Source organism: Pteropus medius, unplaced genomic scaffold (assembly GCF_902729225.1).
Source record: "Pteropus medius unplaced genomic scaffold, Ma_sr-lr_union100, whole genome shotgun sequence".
Lineage (NCBI taxonomy): Eukaryota > Metazoa > Chordata > Mammalia > Chiroptera > Pteropodidae > Pteropus > Pteropus medius.
The window spans coordinates 7077710-7097797 of record NW_024342644.1 but is presented as its reverse complement, the minus strand read 5'-3'; the positions used below and the strand labels follow the sequence as shown (position 1 = coordinate 7097797).

The 20088-nt window shown below is 47.4% G+C and overlaps 1 protein-coding gene across 4 annotated transcripts; it reads right to left on the bottom strand.

Annotated features, from left to right (window-relative positions):
- Positions 1-8733: 8733 nt before the first annotated feature.
- OTX2 (orthodenticle homeobox 2) lies at positions 8734-19223 on the bottom strand. 4 transcript variants are annotated; one of them, XM_039866438.1, is made up of 5 exons: positions 19114-19212; positions 18893-18959; positions 14226-14441; positions 13036-13187; positions 8734-11167 (listed from the first exon to the last, which is right to left on the bottom strand). In XM_039866438.1, exons 3-5 carry the CDS (start codon positions 14320-14322, stop codon positions 10547-10549), a joined length of 870 nt encoding a protein of 289 aa, XP_039722372.1. In that variant the 5' UTR covers positions 14323-14441; positions 18893-18959; positions 19114-19212; the 3' UTR covers positions 8734-10546. The 4 variants fall into 4 exon arrangements, with proteins under 4 accessions (XP_039722372.1, XP_039722371.1, XP_039722370.1 ...); XM_039866439.1 differs by having other exon boundaries at positions 9397-11167; positions 13036-13211; positions 19114-19223; XM_039866437.1 differs by having other exon boundaries at positions 18893-19212.
- Between the last annotated feature and the right edge of the window lie 865 nt (positions 19224-20088).

Below are 20088 nucleotides of genomic sequence, written 5' to 3'. Positions count from 1 at the left end.
TCCAAAGAAGCTTATTGCTGAAAATATCTAAAATAATTTGTTTATTTACCATCAATAACCTACTTTCAATACATGGACTTGTAAAAGCATATTATTAAAATAGCTACAATATTTTCAAAACTTCTCAATTTTTTTTTTTTTTTTGTCAGTCCTCTCTAGAGCCATCTAGCAAAATCAAATAGAATCATTACAACTAGGATATTGCAGTATCAGGGGCAGAATAATTCTACCAAGCAGGGAAGGAATGTTTCTACGACTTCAAGCTAGAGCTAAGTACCCTGGAATATGAGGCTAAAACTACTCCGTCTATATATTTGAAAAGTGCAAATGGTGGCAGTTCCTCCCACAGGTAATTTAGCCTGGTTTCCCTCTGGGCACCAGGACAACACACAGGACAGCTTTTGTTCACCAGTACACCCTTTCCTTTATTCTCTATCGTTCCCCCACTTTCTGTGGCCTCTTCTAGCCATGAGATGATACCAAATCAGTATGTGGAGATCTATACTGACCTTATAGATTGCAAAAATAAAGTTTTCAAAACAATAAAACAATTCTAGATAGCACTTATCCTCTTATTTTTGAAGGTGCATTTTCCCTCTACTGTTTGGCAGAAACATTCGTTTGCAAAGGCTTTTTCTAGTCATAGACACGGTAATGTTGTTCAAAGATTATTGGTCAAGGAACACACACAGTTACCTTTTCAACCTTTTTAATTTGTATTGGATTCTAAGCTCCCACATCTTGCCCTTGGGCATTTCCCTTGATAAAGCCCTCCTACCTTCCAGTCCAACCAAGACCAAAGACTTTGGATATGAAATTTTTAAAGTAACCACTGGAGAAGAGGCTTCAATTGTACTGGCCCAACTGGCAATCTGTGGAAGGCCACACGAATTGCTCAGAGATAACGCCCTGCCTTTCACCTTGCGGTCACCAGTTTGAGTCAAGCAGAGATTAACGATGTCCAAGGGTTGTTATCATCTGGTGATGGCTTGGGAGCTGATATGAAATAAATTGCTAGTTTCTTGTGTCTACTTCCCTGGGGTCACTTGGTTCAAGCTATTTTAGGGACGACCAGATCCAAATCTTTGCTGCAATGGTTACTCTAAATGAAAGCCTCTGAGCAAAGATCAAATGCTAAATAAACCTGTAGATTATGCTTCCTCTTGCACTAATGGAAGATATACTCTCAGACAAGGTTGGAAGTAAGCTGGGAATTGTGGGTTGGGGGAAATGGGCAAGGTCTGCTATTCTGAATGACAGGCCTTTGAGTATTTAATTTAAATTCTACCCTGGGTCCCCCTACAAGTGATTAGACCATCTGACCTTGAATTCTTTACACAGATGGAAGGACCATGCCTTCCTTCTGATTCAGTCAGAAAGTCCCACCTCTCTTATCTATTGTTTCATCCACTTTTGACAATCAAGCTTAAAGGAAAATGAAAAGCTTTTCAAAAGAAAAATTTTAAGAACCTGGGCATAGTTGGTAAATTAATGTATGTGCAGAGAGAGAGCATAAACCCATTGACACTGAACTTTCTGAAATGTTTAATTAGGGTTAGATAGTATTTTGTTGCTGCTATTGTCATTGATCGTTTTGTTTTGGTTAAAGAGGCTTTTTGGTCTGAATCATTAACATATTTGCTTAATTTTTCTACTTTACATTTCAAGTGTAGATAATATTAAAAATAACTCATGTTTACTTATTATTTTACAAGGTGTTATATATAAATAGTCTCATGAACAATAACTCAAATCAAGCTGAACTAGGTAGAACTTATAAATAAAGAGGACCTTTTAGATTACTTTGTTTAAAAAAAAAAATCAAGGTTTCAAAAAGTTAAGGGTAGATTTAAATTCTATGGCGCTGCCAACTTATCCAGCTGTTACCAAGAACTATAAGTTTCCATCTTCAAGTTCACCCTTCATTCACATATATACATCATAAAAACCAATGATTTTTAATTTTGAGTGGTTACAGACCCTTTTGTGACCATAATGAAAGCTATAGATCTTCTGCCCAGAAATTACACTGAACATACAGACCAAAAAAAAAAAAAAATCCATACAATTGAGGGAATTCACTCATCCTCTACAATTTATCCATGGACCCAATGGTTGCTTGAACCACAGTTTAAAAATTCTTGAAAAAGGAAACAGTTCAGGCATCTTTTAGTAAAGATTTGTATTACATACTCTGCACCTTTATCAATACATATGAAGGAAAAAAAGTGGCGGGATAGAAAACAATGTGTCCATTTAAAATGGTCAGGAATCAAGATTCTTGGTTTAATCGATTTAATAAATGTCCTTGAAAACAGTGAATGCATGTTCGAATGAAGTTTTCCGCTTCTCTCCCATCTCAAAATCAGAAGGCCCTAACTATGGTCAATTTTAAGACCAAATAAAGGCTATACTTTTTGCACAGGTAATTAACAAATAGACTGAGTTCTTGTTTGCCTTGCAAAGCCTCAAATGGCTAACTTAGACTAAAATTAAAAATAGAATCAACTTAATCAGTGAGAAGAGCTATTTAAAATGCATTTCAATTAGAGGCTACCATCAATTTAAAATCTAAAATATTAATATGATCTTCTTTCAAAAATTACCTAATTTCATTTTTAGACATATATATAACTGCCCAAAGTATCTGCATTCCATATTTTAAAAATTCCTTAGCACTGACATAGCAATAAGAATTAGAGGCCGGAAGTTTCTAATCAAATGTAACTCAAAGGTCATCAAACTTGCATGGATTACTGGCCAAGAAAGACTCACGGAAACGCTTTACATATGCATTCTAAGTGTTCAAAACTCTTAACTCAAAATTTGTTTGGACGCTTTTTTTAATTTTTACCAGTTGTCTAGGCGTGCCCTGGCATGGGGCATATGGCTGCTCCAGCTGGCGAGGTCTCTAGTTGGAACCAGAAGCAGCCACCAGTGGACCGTCAAAGCCCTTGGTGCCCGGGTGGGCGCACCTCCGCGAGGACCCCTGGACAGGACCGGCTACGCCTCGCGGGCCCAGCACAGTCGGTTCCGAGATCCAAGCCCAGCCCCGACCCGGGAGGCAGGAGTTACACCAGGTTGCGCGCTCTAAGGACAAGCCTGTTTATTCCCGCGTCTTTTCACTACAAGCAACTGAAGGTTTGGCCTTCGGAGCGGCACAGCGTGCGGCCATGGTCCGGGTGTGAGGTGGAAGGAGTGGACATGCCGGCCTCGTTGCCTCCTGGAGTTGTTACACTCACACCCACCATCGCCCTCTGATCCTCGTACAAACCGCGGAAGCGGTGGGAGAAGAAGGAACACGCGGACCACGGGCTCCCTGGTCCTACGTCTGCCCCCTCCCCCTCCCCTACCTCGCCCTCCCATCCCCCAGCCTCTGAGAGCAGCAGCGTAGTGCTCTGGAGCCTTGGCCTTCCCCTCTGCCAGGCGCGCGCGACCCAGAGTCTGCCACTCCGCAGGGGACCTGGCGAATCCGCCACGTGCGGCCACAAGCAACGCGCTGGAGCCGTGGATTCGAGGCCCGATTTTAGGGCTGGTGCGGGTCACAGGCAGAGGTCGTGGGCTCCATGTTCCACACAGCCGGCGGGAAAGATGCCTCTTAGCCACTCCAGAAACTCCCTGTCGCCCCTGTAACTCTCTGGACTCCAAATAACCTTGGCCTGGGAGGCGCTGCGCAGACAAAAGAGGTGCCCAGGGCGATGCCCGTGTGTACATGGCAGCCACGAAGGCCCAGCTTTTGGAGGCTTTCCCTTACTTTGCTTGGTGCGAGGTGGGGGTCGAGAGTGGGAACACGGTGCACTTGACACATTTTTCGTTGAAACCTGGGAATCCATTCCCTTTTTGGCGCCACGGCCGCCGCCAGGGCGTCGTAGCGCCTTCAACTGCCAGCAACCCGGCCGTAAGGCTTCCCCGCCGCCAGCAGGAGAGCCCCGCGAGACGTCCGGTCGTGGCGGGCCTCGTCGGGGCGAACTGAGCAGCCACTTCAGGGGCTCCGCTCCGAGGTGCGGAAGCCCGGAGCTTATGGCAACTCTGGCATCCCAGGCGAGGGCCTCGATCTGACCCAGCCACAGCCTTTCGGGCATCGCTCCATTAAAAGCAGAGAGGCGAGGAGCAGTGTCCCGCGGTCCTTCCCTTGCAAGTCTGGAGGTGACCTTACGCCTACGGGCAGGTTTTCCCCTCCCCTTTCCAGACACTGTGCGGTTGTTAAATCCGGTTAAATGAAGAACGCAGAAGTCTCTCGCTCTGATGTCGGGAAGAATGCCTCTTAAGAGCATCGCAGCTGAAAAGTGGTTGGGCTGTAAGCTGATAATCAGGTGGTTGTAGTCAGACACGCACTCCAGAACTTCGCCACTCAGGGTCCATGTTATCACACACGATGTCCATTAGGCCCCAGTAATCTGCTATGAACGCATTTTAGAGCCATTTGAATGTTAAGGAGATTTTTATTAATGGCCCATGAGCCTAAAATGTGACTATTGGTTCTAGGAACAGATTTTAACAACTGGAGGCTGGGATGAGTGATTTTCAGGTTTCAGTGTAGTCTAAGGCCTCTGGCGATTCCAGTTGGGAGATTGGGGGCACAGGGCCTAAGGGAGAACCTTCCTTCCACCCAAAACCTTTCTCTAAAGGGAGCTTTCTCACCTTTACTTCGGAAACCTGGCATGGAGGGCGAGCAGACAGACCCACAGGGTGCAGTAATTGCTGCTCCTGTGGCTCCCAGAGTCGGCATTGCTGGTTCCATCAGGGCAGTTCAGGCCCGGGTGGGGGGTGGGAGGTGGAGCAGCAATCCTATAGCTGCTAGAAACTGGCATCTTATTTTTAAAGAAGCCCTCAGCTGGAAGTGTCTCCTAGTGATGTCAAGTAGACTAAGAAATCCTTAATCCAAAAGGCCCCCTTCTCTCTGCGGTAAGCAAACTAAGGCAAAGACACCCGAGAATGAGGCAGAGGAGTCCATCTGATTCTTGGACGGCTGTTTTTTTTTTTTTTTTTTTTCCCTTGTGGTGCTGGAACAGAAGTCAATTCAAACTTTGGCCACCCACCATTATATACGGCGAGGGAATTGTTTTGTTTTCTGCCCCCGCCACCCCTCCCACCACCAAAATACCTTGTTTCCTTACACTAAGAATTGAAAGTAAAGGGTGGGGGAGATTAAGAAATAAAAGTGAGTCATAGACCTCATGCTGTTTGACTTTTCCTCTAGGAGAAAAACAAAACTCCAAGCTGACCCTCCCCCTAGTGATAGCCTGAACTCTCTGGCACCTGCCGTTATCTTTGACCAAATGGGATGGACTTGGTTGGACTCCTTTATTTGAATTTGCTTATTGTTTGTTTGCAGTCAAGAGCAGGTTGGTTTTTAAATATAAAGCACACTGCTTGGGGGAGAAGTCTGGCTGATTCTCTTTAGAACTGGGGGCGCCTCTCTTGCTTGTTGGGGACTGCTGCATAGAAAGCCTTTCAAAGGCATGCCTGCTTCATCTCTCTAGTCACTTCTGCATACAGAAGCTTCCTCCAGCTCCTGCACTGGATTCCGTTTCCTTCCAACTACTTCTACCAGGAAAACTGCCCTTTCCAAATAGTGCCAAAATTTTGTTTTAATCGAGTTAAAAAAAAACACGTATTATTTTAAAGTCTCCTGTTGCTATTAACAGGCAGTTTGGAAGAGATGCTCCAAGCAGTCCTATACAATGTGTCTCAGTACTGCAGAGCACGGCCGTCTCACATGTAATGTTAATTCCGTCCGAGACAAATCCCATAATCTGTGCAGTTTTAGAGCCTAATACTGAAAAACATGAAGGTGGGTGGATTTTGTTTGGGGGGTTGCTTTCTCTATCCCCAGGGGAAGTCCCAGGGGCTCCCAATCTTTCCTAGCATGCTGACCCAAGGGCGCAAATGGGGCGACTAAGGAAGGGATCAGGTTTTATCAAGGCACTCTTCGCTTACAGGGCATTGGCCCTTGAGAGAAAAACAGATGTTCAAGGTACTGGTCGCAGATCTCCGGCATGCAGATGCGTGACGGGCTTGGACCCTTTTGTCCAAGGAAAGGGAGAGACAGACGCAGAGACAGAGATCTGTCCTTCGTAAAGGTTTCAAAGGAAGGCACGAAGCAGGCCGAGGTCATGGCTGAACCCGACCCCGTGTCTTCCCATTTTGGTTGATTTTTGCGATGTCTCTTTCCATTTGTGTGGGATGCTGGGATGCGCCTGTCTCGCGCCCGGTTCCTTTGTGTTTCTCTTCTACACGATGAAAACATGTCTTTGTAAGCAAGGAACCACCACCTAACACGGGCACGCCTGGTTTGGGATTACAGCTTTGTCCGGGTAACAACACAGTGAAGTTTTCCCCGGGTTTTAGATGCGGGTTCAAACACGTGGTGTGCGTGCGGGGGCTCGCCGCCCCAGCGCCCGCTTCTGGTTAAGTGGGGGCGAGCACGACTGCGATCCCTGCGCTGCGGGTATCCGGAATGGGCTACCCCGCACTCGCGGGGACTCCAGAGGCACCTTTCCCCCGTTCCAGAACCAACATCCGGCCTTCAGGGCCATTCAGTGCTGTCCCGGGTCCAAATGAGAAAAGAAGAGCACTCGGTTAAATAACAAAATACAGAGGGGAAAGAGAAAAGGATTGAGCGTGGGGTCGCTTTGAATTCCTCAGGCTTCGCCCGAAAGCCTCAGCTCAGAGCGGAGGACCCCCACGGGAAGGCGGAACGCCCAAGCATCACTCCACCAGACCCACTTGCCGAAGCACCTGGCTTTCTTGAAGGGGACTCTCTGGGGGGGGGGGCAGGCAGACCAAGCTGGACCCTGCGTCGGCTCCAAGTCCGTCCTGGACACCGGAGGCCGCAGACGCGGCGGGAGCCCCTGCTGAGGCGGCGGCGGCGGCCTCGCCCTTCACCGCGGGTAGGAGACCCAGCCGTCTGCGCCGCTTCCTCCCGGGAGACCAGGGAAGCCAGAGGCCGTGCGCGGGCCCCGCCAGGCTCGCTTTCGCTTCCCCACCCTCTGCAGGCCGGGTGGGCCCAGCTCGTCGTCCACTCCTTGGGTGCCGCTTTTGGTTCCCTCCCGCGCAGTGCGCTGGCCTCTCGGCCGGACCACACACACATACACACACACACACCCCCGCACGCACGCACGCACGCACGCACAACTCGGCCAGCCCGTGAAGTCACCTGGCGACGTGCGCTGAAGCCCGTGGTTGACCCAGGAGCCTGACTCGAGGGCCCGAGGAGCTGGGCTCCTCCCCGGGCTGCGCCGCAGACCTTCCCGCCGCCCAAAGCGCGTTGGGCCCGGGCGCGGCGGGAGCCCGCGAGGCCTGAGAACTAGGCCGAATGAGGCGGGCTGGGCTCGGAAGAGGTCTCGGGCTCCCACCAGAGGGAGAGAGGGGACCCGGAGGACGACAACCTTAACGGCGCCCCTGGGAGGTCCGCGGGCTGTGAGTGGGGCGCCGAGGGCGGCACCAGCCTGGAAGCCTACTTGAGCCTCCTTCCGCGTTCGGCCCCCCGGGCAAGGATGTCAGTGTTTTCACGGTAACTCCGACCGAGCGGTCACGATGTAGGAAGCAGCTCTTGTAGACCGCCGTGGATTCGGCGGAGAGCATGAGCCGCTCTCCGGGGCCGCCTGGTGCACGCCTGGGCGCCACGATCTCGCAGTCCAGCCCAGGGCCTCCTCCGGCCTCCGCCTTCCAACGAGGCTGTGCGCGCCGGAGGGTGGAGACACCCCCAGGAAAGTTGAGATTAGAGGGAACCGAGAGAGAAGTTGAGGAAACTGACCATTATCTAAAACTCAGAGGTTTCGAAAGCCGCAACTTAATTGACTTGATTGAATTTCTCTTATCTAGGAAGGGAAGAGACACTCCCAAGGTGAAATACAAAGGACCAAGAATCTTTGTGGGAAAGATAAAGGTTTGGGGAAACAGATCTTTGTAAAGCAAACTACCCCACCCTCTCCTCTGCCCCTCCCCCCCCCAAAAGCGAAGATTATCTTGCCATTTCCCGTCACTATTAATTGCCAATATGTAGTCGATGTAGCTCCCTGAAGTCTTTGAAGGGTGGCGTCATTTCAACACCAAGTGTTATTATTGGGCTTAACTTTATTAAACTCGGTCTTGACTAGGAGTGATCAGAACTCTCTGGATGTCTTGAAGACAGCGCGTGTTCCCTGCCCGCCTTTCCTTCCCCTTCCTTCCCTCGGTTGCCTGCGGTCGGGGGGAATGCATTTCTACTTAGCCCTCAATTCAAAGGGACTTAACTGCGTAGTCTGTTCAACTGAAATTGTGCAAAGGTGATGGAAAAATTCGTTTTAGAGGGTGCCCAGCGCCTTCTTCTGACCTCCTTTCTTTTTAAAGTATCAGGAGAGAAACTGTTAACTGCGTTATTTGCAGAGTAGCTCGTTGTTAGTCATTGTTTTTAAAGAGAGGGTGTTCTTTCCCCACCCTTTGTGGGGCATCCTGCAAACTGGCAGTGTGATAAATTATTCTGGATCTGCTTTACTGTTGTATGAGAAAAGCAGGGAGGGTAAGACTCAGAACCTGGAAAACCATAACGCAAATCGTCTCTCCGCCCGATTTCACCTCGTTGTGAATGAACTACGGAGGGTGACTATTACAGTAGGTACTAGAAAATCGTGCAATCAACAATTGCATTTTCTTTAGCAGTAAAATAAAAAGTTTACCTATTAGGCAAGATGGTATAGGGTTCAAGAGAGTATGCGCAGCCAGGGATGGAAAAATTAGCCAGAAAACAACGGTTGCAACTGCTAAACTTCATTTATATAGTTACAATCAAGAGTCATTTAATTTTGGTCAAATTTAAGAGCCTAAGCTTAAAATGGAAATTAAATATTGCTTTGACCTGAGGAGCACCATGATCATTGCCCATTTGTCTTTTCTGGTGCTTGGCTTACACAATGCAGGTACAACTGAGAAGGGATCTATTTTTTCCCTCAGTATTTTCTTAAGAAAAACAAAAAAAACCTGACCAGCGTGCCTTATGTTCAACTACTGAAATTATAGGTTTTAAAACTTTTCTGGAACTCTTTTGTTCAGAAATCATTTCTGCCTGAATTGCTTTCAGATTCTGATTACATTCCCTCGCGTTTACCTTATTTTTTTGGAAGTTAAAAAAAAAAATCTCCTTAATCAAATAAGGGAATAAAAACAAGGGAATTCTTGTCATTCTCATTTTCTCTGTGGTACTATTACAGTTCTTCCTTTCTTGCTTAAAAAAAAAAATTGATCCATGTTAAAACATACCAATAAAGTGCCTAAGATCGTTAGGGTGTGCGGCAGGGAGGGAAAGGCAAGGAGAGCAAGATCCTAATGATTGTTAGGCTCTCTGTATTCAATTTCAGAGCAATCCTGGTGAGTCACAAAAAGTTTACATACCACACTCATTCATAGCTAGTTCATCCTTAGATTAGACCCTGAAAATTCAAAAATAAAATTTGCTCTCTGACCTAAGAAAAACATGTTTTGGGAAGGAGAAGCTGAATGTAGGCTTCTTATTCATACATAGTGATATGAATTAAACTGGACCCAATCTTGTGCTAGAACCATTTTAATATAATTATACATATCTGCCAAATCCAGGAAGGTTTATGCATATATAACTTTCCAGTTAACATCTGCAAGCATAAACAACAATGATCTCAGTTTATAAATTCATCAGGGTCAGAGCAATTGACCAATGTCTCTTTACTGCTAGGCTTACCAACAGTAAATTACAGATGAATTAGTGTCCTTTTGTTTCTCTTCTCTCACTCTCCTCGTCCAGAGACATTTTGTTGTAAAGTTTCAGTGCAGCTCACCTCCAGCCAAAGGTAATCTTTTTAGATAACTACTCAGTTGCTCTGAATTTTGCTTATAATTATAACCTATTTAATCACAGAAGAACTCCTGCAGAGGTGGAGTTCAAGGTTGCATACAATAACAGGAGATCACAGTTTTGAAGTCTAGCACAGATTAAAAACCACAGATGTACCATTTATATAAGACACACACTGATTGTCTCTTAAACTACATATTGACTCCTTATGAACAATATTTTTTTAAATAAAGTAGTGCATCTAGGACAATCAGTCGCACAATTCACACAGCCCTGAAAAGGTATTCAGTGCCAACTAACAGTTGGTCATGATACGTGAGTGAGCTTGAGACACTGTCCATTCCTAAAATTCAACCAAGAATTGGCTAAAACATTGGAACACCTCTGCTTAAGAAGGCTATGTCCTTCCCTCCTTTCCTTCACAATTTAGTTTTATTTTTGGTGGTATTTAGTTGCACATGGCTAGAATGCTTTTTGATCACTTTGAGAATCAGGAAACCCAATGATCTAAAACTATGACGGGATCTTAAGTAGATTGGTTTGTCCATTGTAGGTTGCTGGTTGGTGGGCCCCTCTAAGGACCTTCATTTTTCCTTCTATGCCTCTTGGAACATTGATCAGAAGATGAGTCTGAGCATCATCCCATCTAACTTTTTTAACCAATGCCTGGCTAAAACTGGAATGTCCAGCCCAGTATATTTAAAAATCACCCACAAAAAGAGGTTCTACATGTCTTCACAAAACCTGGAATTTCCACGAGGATGTCTGATCTTTATAATCCAAGCAGTCAGCATTGAAGTTAAGCTTCCAGGAGGCAGTTTGGTCCTTATAATCCAAGCAATCAGTGGTTGAGTTAAAACCCAAGCTTGAGGCTCCATATCCCTGGGTGGAAAGAGAAGCTGGGGACTGATTGAGATGGCTGGTAACTGCATTGGTACCCATGGGGCTGAGTGTGGCCCCTGGTCCAGGAAGCTGGTGATGCATAGGGGTCAAATAAGATCCACAGTCCATGCCCCCAAAGTAGGAAGTTGAGCCAGCATATCCTTGACTATAACCTGAAGCCTGAGTATAGGTCATGGGATAGGATCTCTGCATGCAGGAGGAGGAGGTGGACAAGGGATCTGACAGTGGGGAGATGGAAGCTGGGCTCCAGATAGACACAGGAGCACTGCTGCTGGAAATGGCCGGGACTGAGGTGCTAGAGGGGGGAGTGAATTGGCCACTTGTTCCACTCTCTGAACTCACTTCCCGAGCTGGAGATGTCTTCTTTTTGGCAGGTCTCACTTTGTTTTGACCTCCATTCTGTTGTTGCTGCTGCTGTTGGCGGCACTTAGCTCTTCGATTCTTAAACCATACCTTGAAAGAGAAAGAAACTTCTTTAATGTGGTTTTAGCAACTCATTAATAACAAGAGTAGCTTGGCTCCCAGATTATAACCTGTACTACATGGACAGATGAGCTAACCTTTCCTGCCACTGAAAACCTATTATGTAGTACTCTTATATATGCTCCTGGAACTTTAAGAAAGTTGAGGAGGCTCTGTCTAAAAGCACTTGACCCTGCTTTACTCCTAGCCCACAATAAAATTTAAGATAATGACCCAAATAATGTGGCTAAAAATTCTCCACCTCACTTTCCTATGTTATTTCACCTCGAATGAACACACGTGCGCGCGCGCGCACACACACACGCACACAGCGCTACATTTTGGAATACTCTCACAATGGAATAGAATGTGTCCATGTCTTTTGGAGGAAAATACAAGGGAGGTAAAACAATTCTGTTGTTACATGCCAATAAGAACTGCCTAAATTCAAACAGTTTGTAGTCCATCTTCTAGGGAGCTATAGAGGTTGGTTCCATCACTCTACTTTTTGTCTCTCCTAGAAAGACTCACAAAGAAAGCTCCAAGGAGAAGTGACCCAGTTGAGGAAGGTCTGAAAGCCGTTATTTGCCAACACCTTCTTGGTGGTAAATGGAATACATCTCTGCTTTGAGCTCAAGGACAGACTTCTCTACTGGTCTCAAGTCCGAGACTGGAGTCTGTGCCTTCAGAGTAGTGCCTCTCAGCACATAGATTCCGTTTTCTGTACTACGTTCGTTGGCTCAACTTCAGCCTCTGCCTGCAACTTTGAAAATTTCTTTTCACCAGTGCTGTTCACATTCTGTAATGAAGCGGCTGTGTTTGGTGTGTGAGGGGCCTTATCAGAGAAACTACCAGCATCATTTTCTGGGCAACAAGTCCTTAGTTGTCCTCTTCAATACGGGCTCTCCACATGGATGTCCTAACTGCGGTAAAAATGGTGCCACTAAGGCTGAGTGCAACATCACCAACTATTCAGTCATTTTCTTTTAGGGAAGACTTCTGTTCAAGTCTTACAAGTGCTAAAATTTCTTCCATCTTACTTTGAAAAAGCCTCTTTCCTGGTTTGCAGTTAACGCTGATGTTGAAGGTGAGCCTTTGGTATGTATGTAGTTTAGGTGCTAATCATTCTTTCCAGAGAACTCTATATGGGACTTGCATTCTGGGAAAATTGGACTTTACTTTCCCTTTCCAGCTTAAGATCAAGTAAAGGGGGCCTAAAGGAAGAGGAGAGGGTGTCACAAGGGATATTATATGCAGCTATTTTCTCTGCTCATTGGCTCAGCAAATTCTGTTCAATCAGTAAGAAGTCAAAAAAACACCTGTGTAATTTCTTTGGTAGGAGAACCAGCTGCTTCTACAGCCTGACTCTACCACCAAACTGACAAGTGACCTTGAGCAAGTCATTTATTACTTCATCTGTAAAAATATTGGGACTATTCCGGAACTAAGCAACTTTCATCCTTAAAAGTGGGAGAGAATGGGGGAAAGGACGTATTAAAATATAATGTGACAGTACATGAAATCTGCCAAGGCTGGGCCTCTGTAGGCCAGGGACCCAAGAGTTCTAGGACTGTGCTTCATTGCTGCAGCTGAACAGGGAGTCTTACTCTGCATCCTGAGTAGGAAGACTCTTCTTATAGGATTGGATGGGGTGAGAGGACAAAAAGGAGGTCCAGAAGAAGTCAGGCACTCGAGGAGGCTTAGGAGAAGAGTTTGTCGGCCTCCTGTGGAACATTTAGTTTCAAGCCTTCTTTTGGTCATCTCAAAGACATGGAACTCTGCTGGGTCCTGAACACACACCGTGCTGGAGGGAGGGGTGGCACGGTCAGGAAGGGTAAATCTCTCTACATCTGCCCTACCTGCACCCTGGACTCAGGCAAGTTGATTTTCAGTGCCACCTCCTCCCGCATGAAGATGTCTGGGTACCGGGTCTTAGCAAACAGCGCTTCCAGCACGTCTAGCTGCGCCCGGGTGAACGTCGTCCTCTCCCGGCGCTGTTTCCGGGGGGTGGCTGCGGGACAAGAAGCCCAGGGCCCTTTAGGGTGGGGGAGCAGTTTCTCAGTCATAGGGGTCTCTGCGGGTGATCCGATTGCCCCTCACCCCCACTCCGCAGCCCTCCCCTGGTCCTCCCAGGTTTTTTTAACCCAGAGCCTAGCAATGTTCTCTCCACCCCCTCCCAACCTCGGCTCCTCCAGCGCACACTGGAGGTCCCAAGACATACACTGCCCCTTGTGAGGGAGCCCCCTCCCCCATCCTGCCGTACTCCGCCTGAGCGTCCCTTCCAAAGCTAACAAAACAAATAAAACAAAAAGACAAAACCCCCAAATCCTTCAAAATCAACCCTAAAGCACAACACAAACAAAAAAAAAATCCATTCCGTTAAGTCAAAGGATCCCCAGACCCGCAGCTTGGATTGATGGCGCGAATCTCAACCCTGCTCGAGATCCTGAGATTTAGGACTCCAAGGGCCTTTATCCACCCATCTTTAAAATGGGGCCGTATTTCATACTTCTATGAGGATTTTTTAAAAATCAGATCTGATCGGAAAAGAAGGCCCCGGCACCCGAGGTAAGTCACACCTCTGTGCATCAGCGCATAAGGGCCTGGAGGTCAGAGGGGAAGCCCCAGGCTGGCGGGGAGAAGTTGTGAAGAGAAACCCGGCTGCCCCGAGAGGGTAATTCCAAAGACTTGGGCTTCGCGACATGGGAAGGGGCCTCCCGCCCCAAAATGACAAGGGCAGTAACCTTCCTTCCCCCACTCCAATGTGTGTCCCTTATTCATTCTAATTAAGAATCACGCAATGTGATTTTGTTCAAGCCTTGTAGATCCACCTACTCGCTTCTCTCCAGCCCGGATCCTCTCCTCTGCCAGTAAATGACCGGTGACTCAGAGCTGCTTCTCAGAAGGAAAACCCAGTGGGGACTTCGCCCGGAGCCGGGGCGGGGGTCGGCGTAACAGCCAACCCCGGAGCTCCGGGGTAAAGGGTGTCACTTCCCCGCGGGGCAGGCGTGGGGGAGGGCGGGGCAGGAGTGCGGCAGGGCTCACTTACCCGGGTAGCCCACCGAGGGGTGCAGCAAGTCCATGCCCGAAGTAGTCAGACTCAGCCCATTGACTGCGTAAGGCGGTTGCTTAAGATAAGACATCATGCTAAGGTTGTTAGGAAGCGCAAAGTCGGCCCAAATCGGGGGGACCCAGCTGGAAGGTCTCGCTTCGCCGGGGGTGGACAGATTCAGGGTCCTTGGCGGGTGGGTTTGGAGTGGTGGAACTAAAGGCAAAGCAAACAAACAAGCAGAGGTGCTGGTTTACTGCTTCGGAGGTAGTAGCTCTTCCACGTTCCACCACTAACTTGAAAAGAGCCCGGGCTACTCAAGGCAGAGGCTTTTAAAGGGGTTGCAGACCCTCCCCACCTCCCCAACCCCCAGCTGCTCAGAAACTAGAGGGGCTGGAGACCAGATAAACCTGTCTTCCCCACCCCCACCCTAAACTTAAAAAAAAGTACCCGAAGAAAGCAATTACAATCTGCCTTCACGAAGAACAAAACCCCCATGCCTTCAAATGCACACGTTGCATTCCTATCCCTACATTTGCATAGGGCTCATTGGCTGGCACTAGCTAATTGTCTCAAACAAAACTTGATTGGGGCCATTTGCAGAGACAAAGAACTCTTTGGCTAAATAAATAATGCTGATAACAAAGCCCATTGGTGAGAAACAAAGAAACAATTCAAGAAATCTACCTCTCCCCAGACTGTTGCCTTTCCAAGGCAGATTTTAATTATTTTAGCTTTTTACCACTTTCAACAGCTTGGAACCTAAAATGTCAGTGCATTTAACATCTAAAATACCAACTTGCTAATTGACAAACTTGAGAAAACTGCTCAACCACTATTATTCCACATTTAAAGTCATTTCCAGTAATCATTTTCACCTAATTAGTAGTCTGGATAATTAGATTTTGAGGTAAGTAACAGATTTATTGGGGTTTTGGAGAATCTTGATTTTATGTGTATAAATAAAGCTAAACAAACATTCATTTAACTTTTAATCGACACCTATCAAATATTTAAACATAGTGAAAAAAAAAAGTCTTCCAGATTGGCATGGGGTTTGCTAGAAATTCTGAAATAAAGTTAGAATCCCACCAATCAGAAAATGAGGCCCCCACATCTGCAAGTAGAAAAGGTTCGCATTTGTAGTGCAAGCCGCTTCCATGTTGATTTTGATGTGTGGAGGCTGCAGGTCCTGCTGGAGGCACATTTTCCGGCATTTGGGTCCTCAGCAGCCCCAACAGTTTCCAGTTAACTCTAACTGCCTTTGCACATTGTAGTTTTGAAGAAAGTAGATACACAAACACCCAAAGTTTTGAAACTAATAGAATTTCTCCCTACCTTTCAAGTTTCCTACAGGCCTATAAGAAAAATTGCTTAGGGAGGGAAAAGAAAGGAAGAAAAAGAAAAGTTATTTACTTTCTTCGGCTGAGTCTCTCTCATTCCTCCAAGCCAAGTGATCCAAAATGGATGTTAATATAGGCTGGCAGTTGGCAAATCTGGCTTTTATTTTCCTAAAAGATGGCACTTATCCTGCAAGGATCTCTACTTTGCAACTTTGATACTCTGAGAGTTTGCTTCAAAATGGCGGATATAAGATTAGGAGAGGTCCCTTCTTACTTTCACAAAGGTCCTACTGGGTTTTAAGGACTCTGGGTTTTTATATTTACATTGCTTAAGAAATAAAAACATAAAGTTCCACAAATGGAACTAGGTTACTGCAGCTTCTTCCTGATTTAAATTCATAGCACAAAAATCATGCTTTTCCACTGTCAGATCTAATTTAATATAATTTTATAAATGCCCTTCCTGGAGTTTGTATTATCTCATCGATAATACTAATTTAGTTGCTCGTACAACAGAGACTTGATGGTTTCTATTTTCAAGAGTTATTTGGAGGCTGTGGAAATAATATTGCCTTAAAATAGTCGTTTATTTGTTTAGATAGCTTCTAAGCTGAAGTTCGCTGAAGTTCTTTCTTGTTTAAAGCAATCTCACTATGTTGGAAAGTTCTGAACTACTATTAAAAAAACTGGTATCATATCGAATGTACACATGATAAATATGGAAGAGTTCGCTCTTACACGCAGAGCTCTCACCCAATTAGAAATGCCTGACACATCATACATTAAAGTAACACATTTCAACATTAAAAGCGGTAACAGAAAGCACCAGGACAGAGATCCTTCTTGGAGCTCCTTTGCCCCTACCACTGCAAAATGGCTAAAATTCTTGGACAGACTATTTTCGCCTTTTTACTAGATCCAGTGTTAAAAGAAAAAGGAAGGAAAAAACTCCAAAATCGAAACTCTGAAGAACTCTCAACAGTCAACCTAGGTATGCACTCAGAGAGGCCATGGGCCCTTCTAACTTTCAAAGCCCTGAGGCACTCCTCTCTCCCTTCCTCTCTACGCTGAGACCAGAAGGGGAAAAAGAAATACCTTTTCAAAAATATAAGCCTCAAAATGACTGCTCACGAGGCGGCCACTGGAGAACTCCTACCTAGAAGAAAGGGGCGGCGGTCGCGCGGCGAGTCCCCGCAGCCGGTCGGCGCCCGCACCTCCGGGCGCAAGTGACTCAGTCCGGCGTCCCTGCCCTGCAGCCCCGCAGCCCCGCAGCCCCGCAGCTCGCAGCCCGAGGTCCGACTCCACTGCCCGCCCCGGCCCGCGCCGCCTTATATCTAACGGTCAATTCGCGCAATCTGTCGCTCTCCCCAACCCCCACCCACGTTTTTTTTTTTCTTCCAAGGAGCCTATCTACCAGTTGCTGTGTCCTCGCTCAATAATAATTACCTCGTCCGAGAATTAATTATAATAAATGTTTTCTTGATAAACTAACGAGATAATCCGAGGGGCACACGTCCCTTAATTACAGGCCGCCGTGCTCAGCTCTGCTTCTCGCCCGGGCTGATTAATTTTCTGCATGATGGAAAGGAAACAAAACTAGGCGGACTGGCGACTGGCCTGCGGCTGGGAAGACAACGCAGAGGAAGAGGAGGGGAAGAAAAAGGAGACGTGTGGCCACAGCGAAAAACAGCGGCCTCTCTCTGGCGAACTCGAGTGAAAGTTTCTGGCCTCAGGGAATCTAACAACGCTGCCACCCGCGAGGGAAGGAGGAAGAACGTGCCAGAAGGGTTGGCCTTGACTATTAATTATGGCGAGGAGAAAACCCGGTGTTAGCTCGTGAGGAGAGGTCTGGGTGTCTACCTCCTTTGGGGGGAGGAGTTTTCTCGCCAACTCCTCTCTGGTGCTAATAACTTATGGTGACTGGAAAACGTCCCTGCAGCTCCAGGATGGACGGGAGAATGTCAAAGAACGACTTTCCTGTTCCCTCCCGAATAATCCACCACCCCAGGCCTTCTGTCCCTGCACCCCACTTAAGTCTGTAAAGGAGGAAAAAGCCAAGTCGGTGGAATTCTGATGGGGGACTTGCGTTTCAAAAATGTATCTTGAAATCGGACCACGATTTCAGGAGTCACTTGAACGCATCAACACGAAGACTTCTAAGGAGACTGCGGCACGACATGTCCTGAAGCTGGCTGCCGGCTGGGACCCTGGGCAGACCGCAAGCGGAGGCTGGGCTTCAGTGCACCCCTGGACCCGGCCCGAGGCTACTATGCCGGGTTGTTCCCGAGCCCGGGAGGGGTGCACGCGAGCGCGCAGGCCAACCCGGCCGCGGCCCGGGTCCGCGAACAGCCCTGGGGCCGCCTTCCCCACCGGAAGGACTCCTGTCCCGGACCCCGCCGCGGCCTCGGGTGGAGCAGGGGCCACTCACCGCCACTTTTGCCCGCTCCAGGTGAACGCGGAGGGCTACGCGGGCCAGCCCTAAACCCTGTAAAACGACTCTTCTACGCTCGCTGGGCCTCGTGGCCGGGTCTGGGACCACAACAACTACGGGGGTTATTGCACTCCCAGGGTTTGCGGGGGCGGGAGAGAAGGGGCATCCAAAAAGAAAAAGGAGACTTGGAGGCCTTTGGAAGAGGCCGAGAACAGAGAGCAAAGCTGAGGGAGCTGCTCTTGGCTGAGGGAGACGGGGCCGACAGGAGTTGACTGCGCTCCCCGCCTCTTCGACTGCCATCTCGGCTCTCCTCTTACGTTCATTAGGTACAGGCAGGGGCTTGAGCAGCGGCTGGCGGCTACCAACGACCCCCGAGCCAACCGTCCATGGGAGGCGTCTGTCATCATCATCATCATCATCATCATCATCATCATCATCATCATCTATCCATCCATCCCTCCCGCTGCATCCGCATCTTTTTGTCTTGGACTCCGAAAACGTCCTTGGGATCAATCCAAATGATCCAACCACAGCCGAGGGCCAAAACGCAAAGATCGCAGGGAGAAGCCCAGAATGGGCGTTGACATAAAACAAAACTACAAACAAAACCGCTCCAAAACACCCTACGTTAGACTCGCAGGGTTTCCACGACGTTTTGCGCAAGCCGCGAGCCCAGAAGCGCGCTCCCTCTCTTCCTCCCACTCCTGCACTCATCTCCAGATCATATTTTTTATTACATCTCAAAAATTTACGAAGGAAAAAAAATACATCAGCCCTTAGGAGAACTATGTCTACGTTCGCAGAGGTGCATCGGTGTGTCTGTTGGATGTACTGGGTAGACAGAGAGACACTTAAGATACGGATATAGACAGACAAGACAGACGGACACTTACCTTACAGCCGCATGGGAGGTTAGGGGGGAAAAAAATTATCCTTCAAAATTCCAAATAGTCAGCTATCCTAAAAGAAATCAAGATTATTGGGTTAGCAACCTTGCAGTCTTCACCCTTCCAAAAAAGTCAAGCACAACGAAAAAAAAAAAATCTTTTAAAGAACAGAAAATGAGGAAAGTAGCTCGGGTTCAAAATGCCCTGGGCCCCTCTGTGATACATACAAAGCAGACGTGAAGAGGGCTGCTCTAGGATTTTTATTTTTAATAACAGTGGAAGCTGAGTTGGAGCTGAGGTCGGTTCCGCTCTCAGGGAGATTTGCTGAGAAAGCGCCTCTCTGGCAACTTTTTGACGCAAACTCTCCAACCAATGGCAGGGAGAGAATGATTGACACATCTAAGCCAGAGGGAAAATAATAAAAACACACAACAGGGGGAGGAAAACAGGCCGCTGCTGCACGGGGGGACGAGCAGGCAACAAATCCAGGCCTCCGACATTACCAGAATATTCTTGAAAGACACTGAGCTCCTTTTAAAATATACATTATGGGCCAGAGTATGTGAACTAATTGTATAATTAAAATGATGGACAAGGAGGCCTCTCCTTACCTTCTCCTCCTCTTCCTGTCCTCCCTTTTACCCCTCCCCCTTTTTGTTTTGTTTTTGTTTTAGGGAAGGGGAGAAAGGAAACCCATACGATGTAAGATGGGAAGGTAAAGATACTTAAGGCTGGGGAAGGGTGAGTGAAGGTGGGAGATAACTGGGTTATTTGCATTCCATGCTAGCGTAATGTGTGTGAATCAGACGCAGAAACCAAGTTAGACTGAAGCTTAAAAACATGACTACACCTTCTCAAACACGGTCCGACCAAGCCGAGGGTACTAAGAAGGGTAAAGAAAGGAGGCCTGGGAGTGAGGCGTGGGCGAGTAGGTAAGAGAAAGATGTATATACAAGTCCAAGAATGAACTATTCAAGAAACTCTGTGCCTCTACCACTCATTATGCCCTTATAAATATCGCCCGGTCCCCAGAGCGAGAGACCTGGGCTCCCAGGATCCGTACAGGGATTTTAGAGTTTTAAGAAGCCTAAGGCAGGCTGCAAAGAACAGGAACCCCGAATCTAACCCCTGGGCGGGTTTGGGGAGACAGAAGGAGCCAGGTCGAGACTCGGAGCTGTGAGAGTGGGGTTGGCAGGATACCC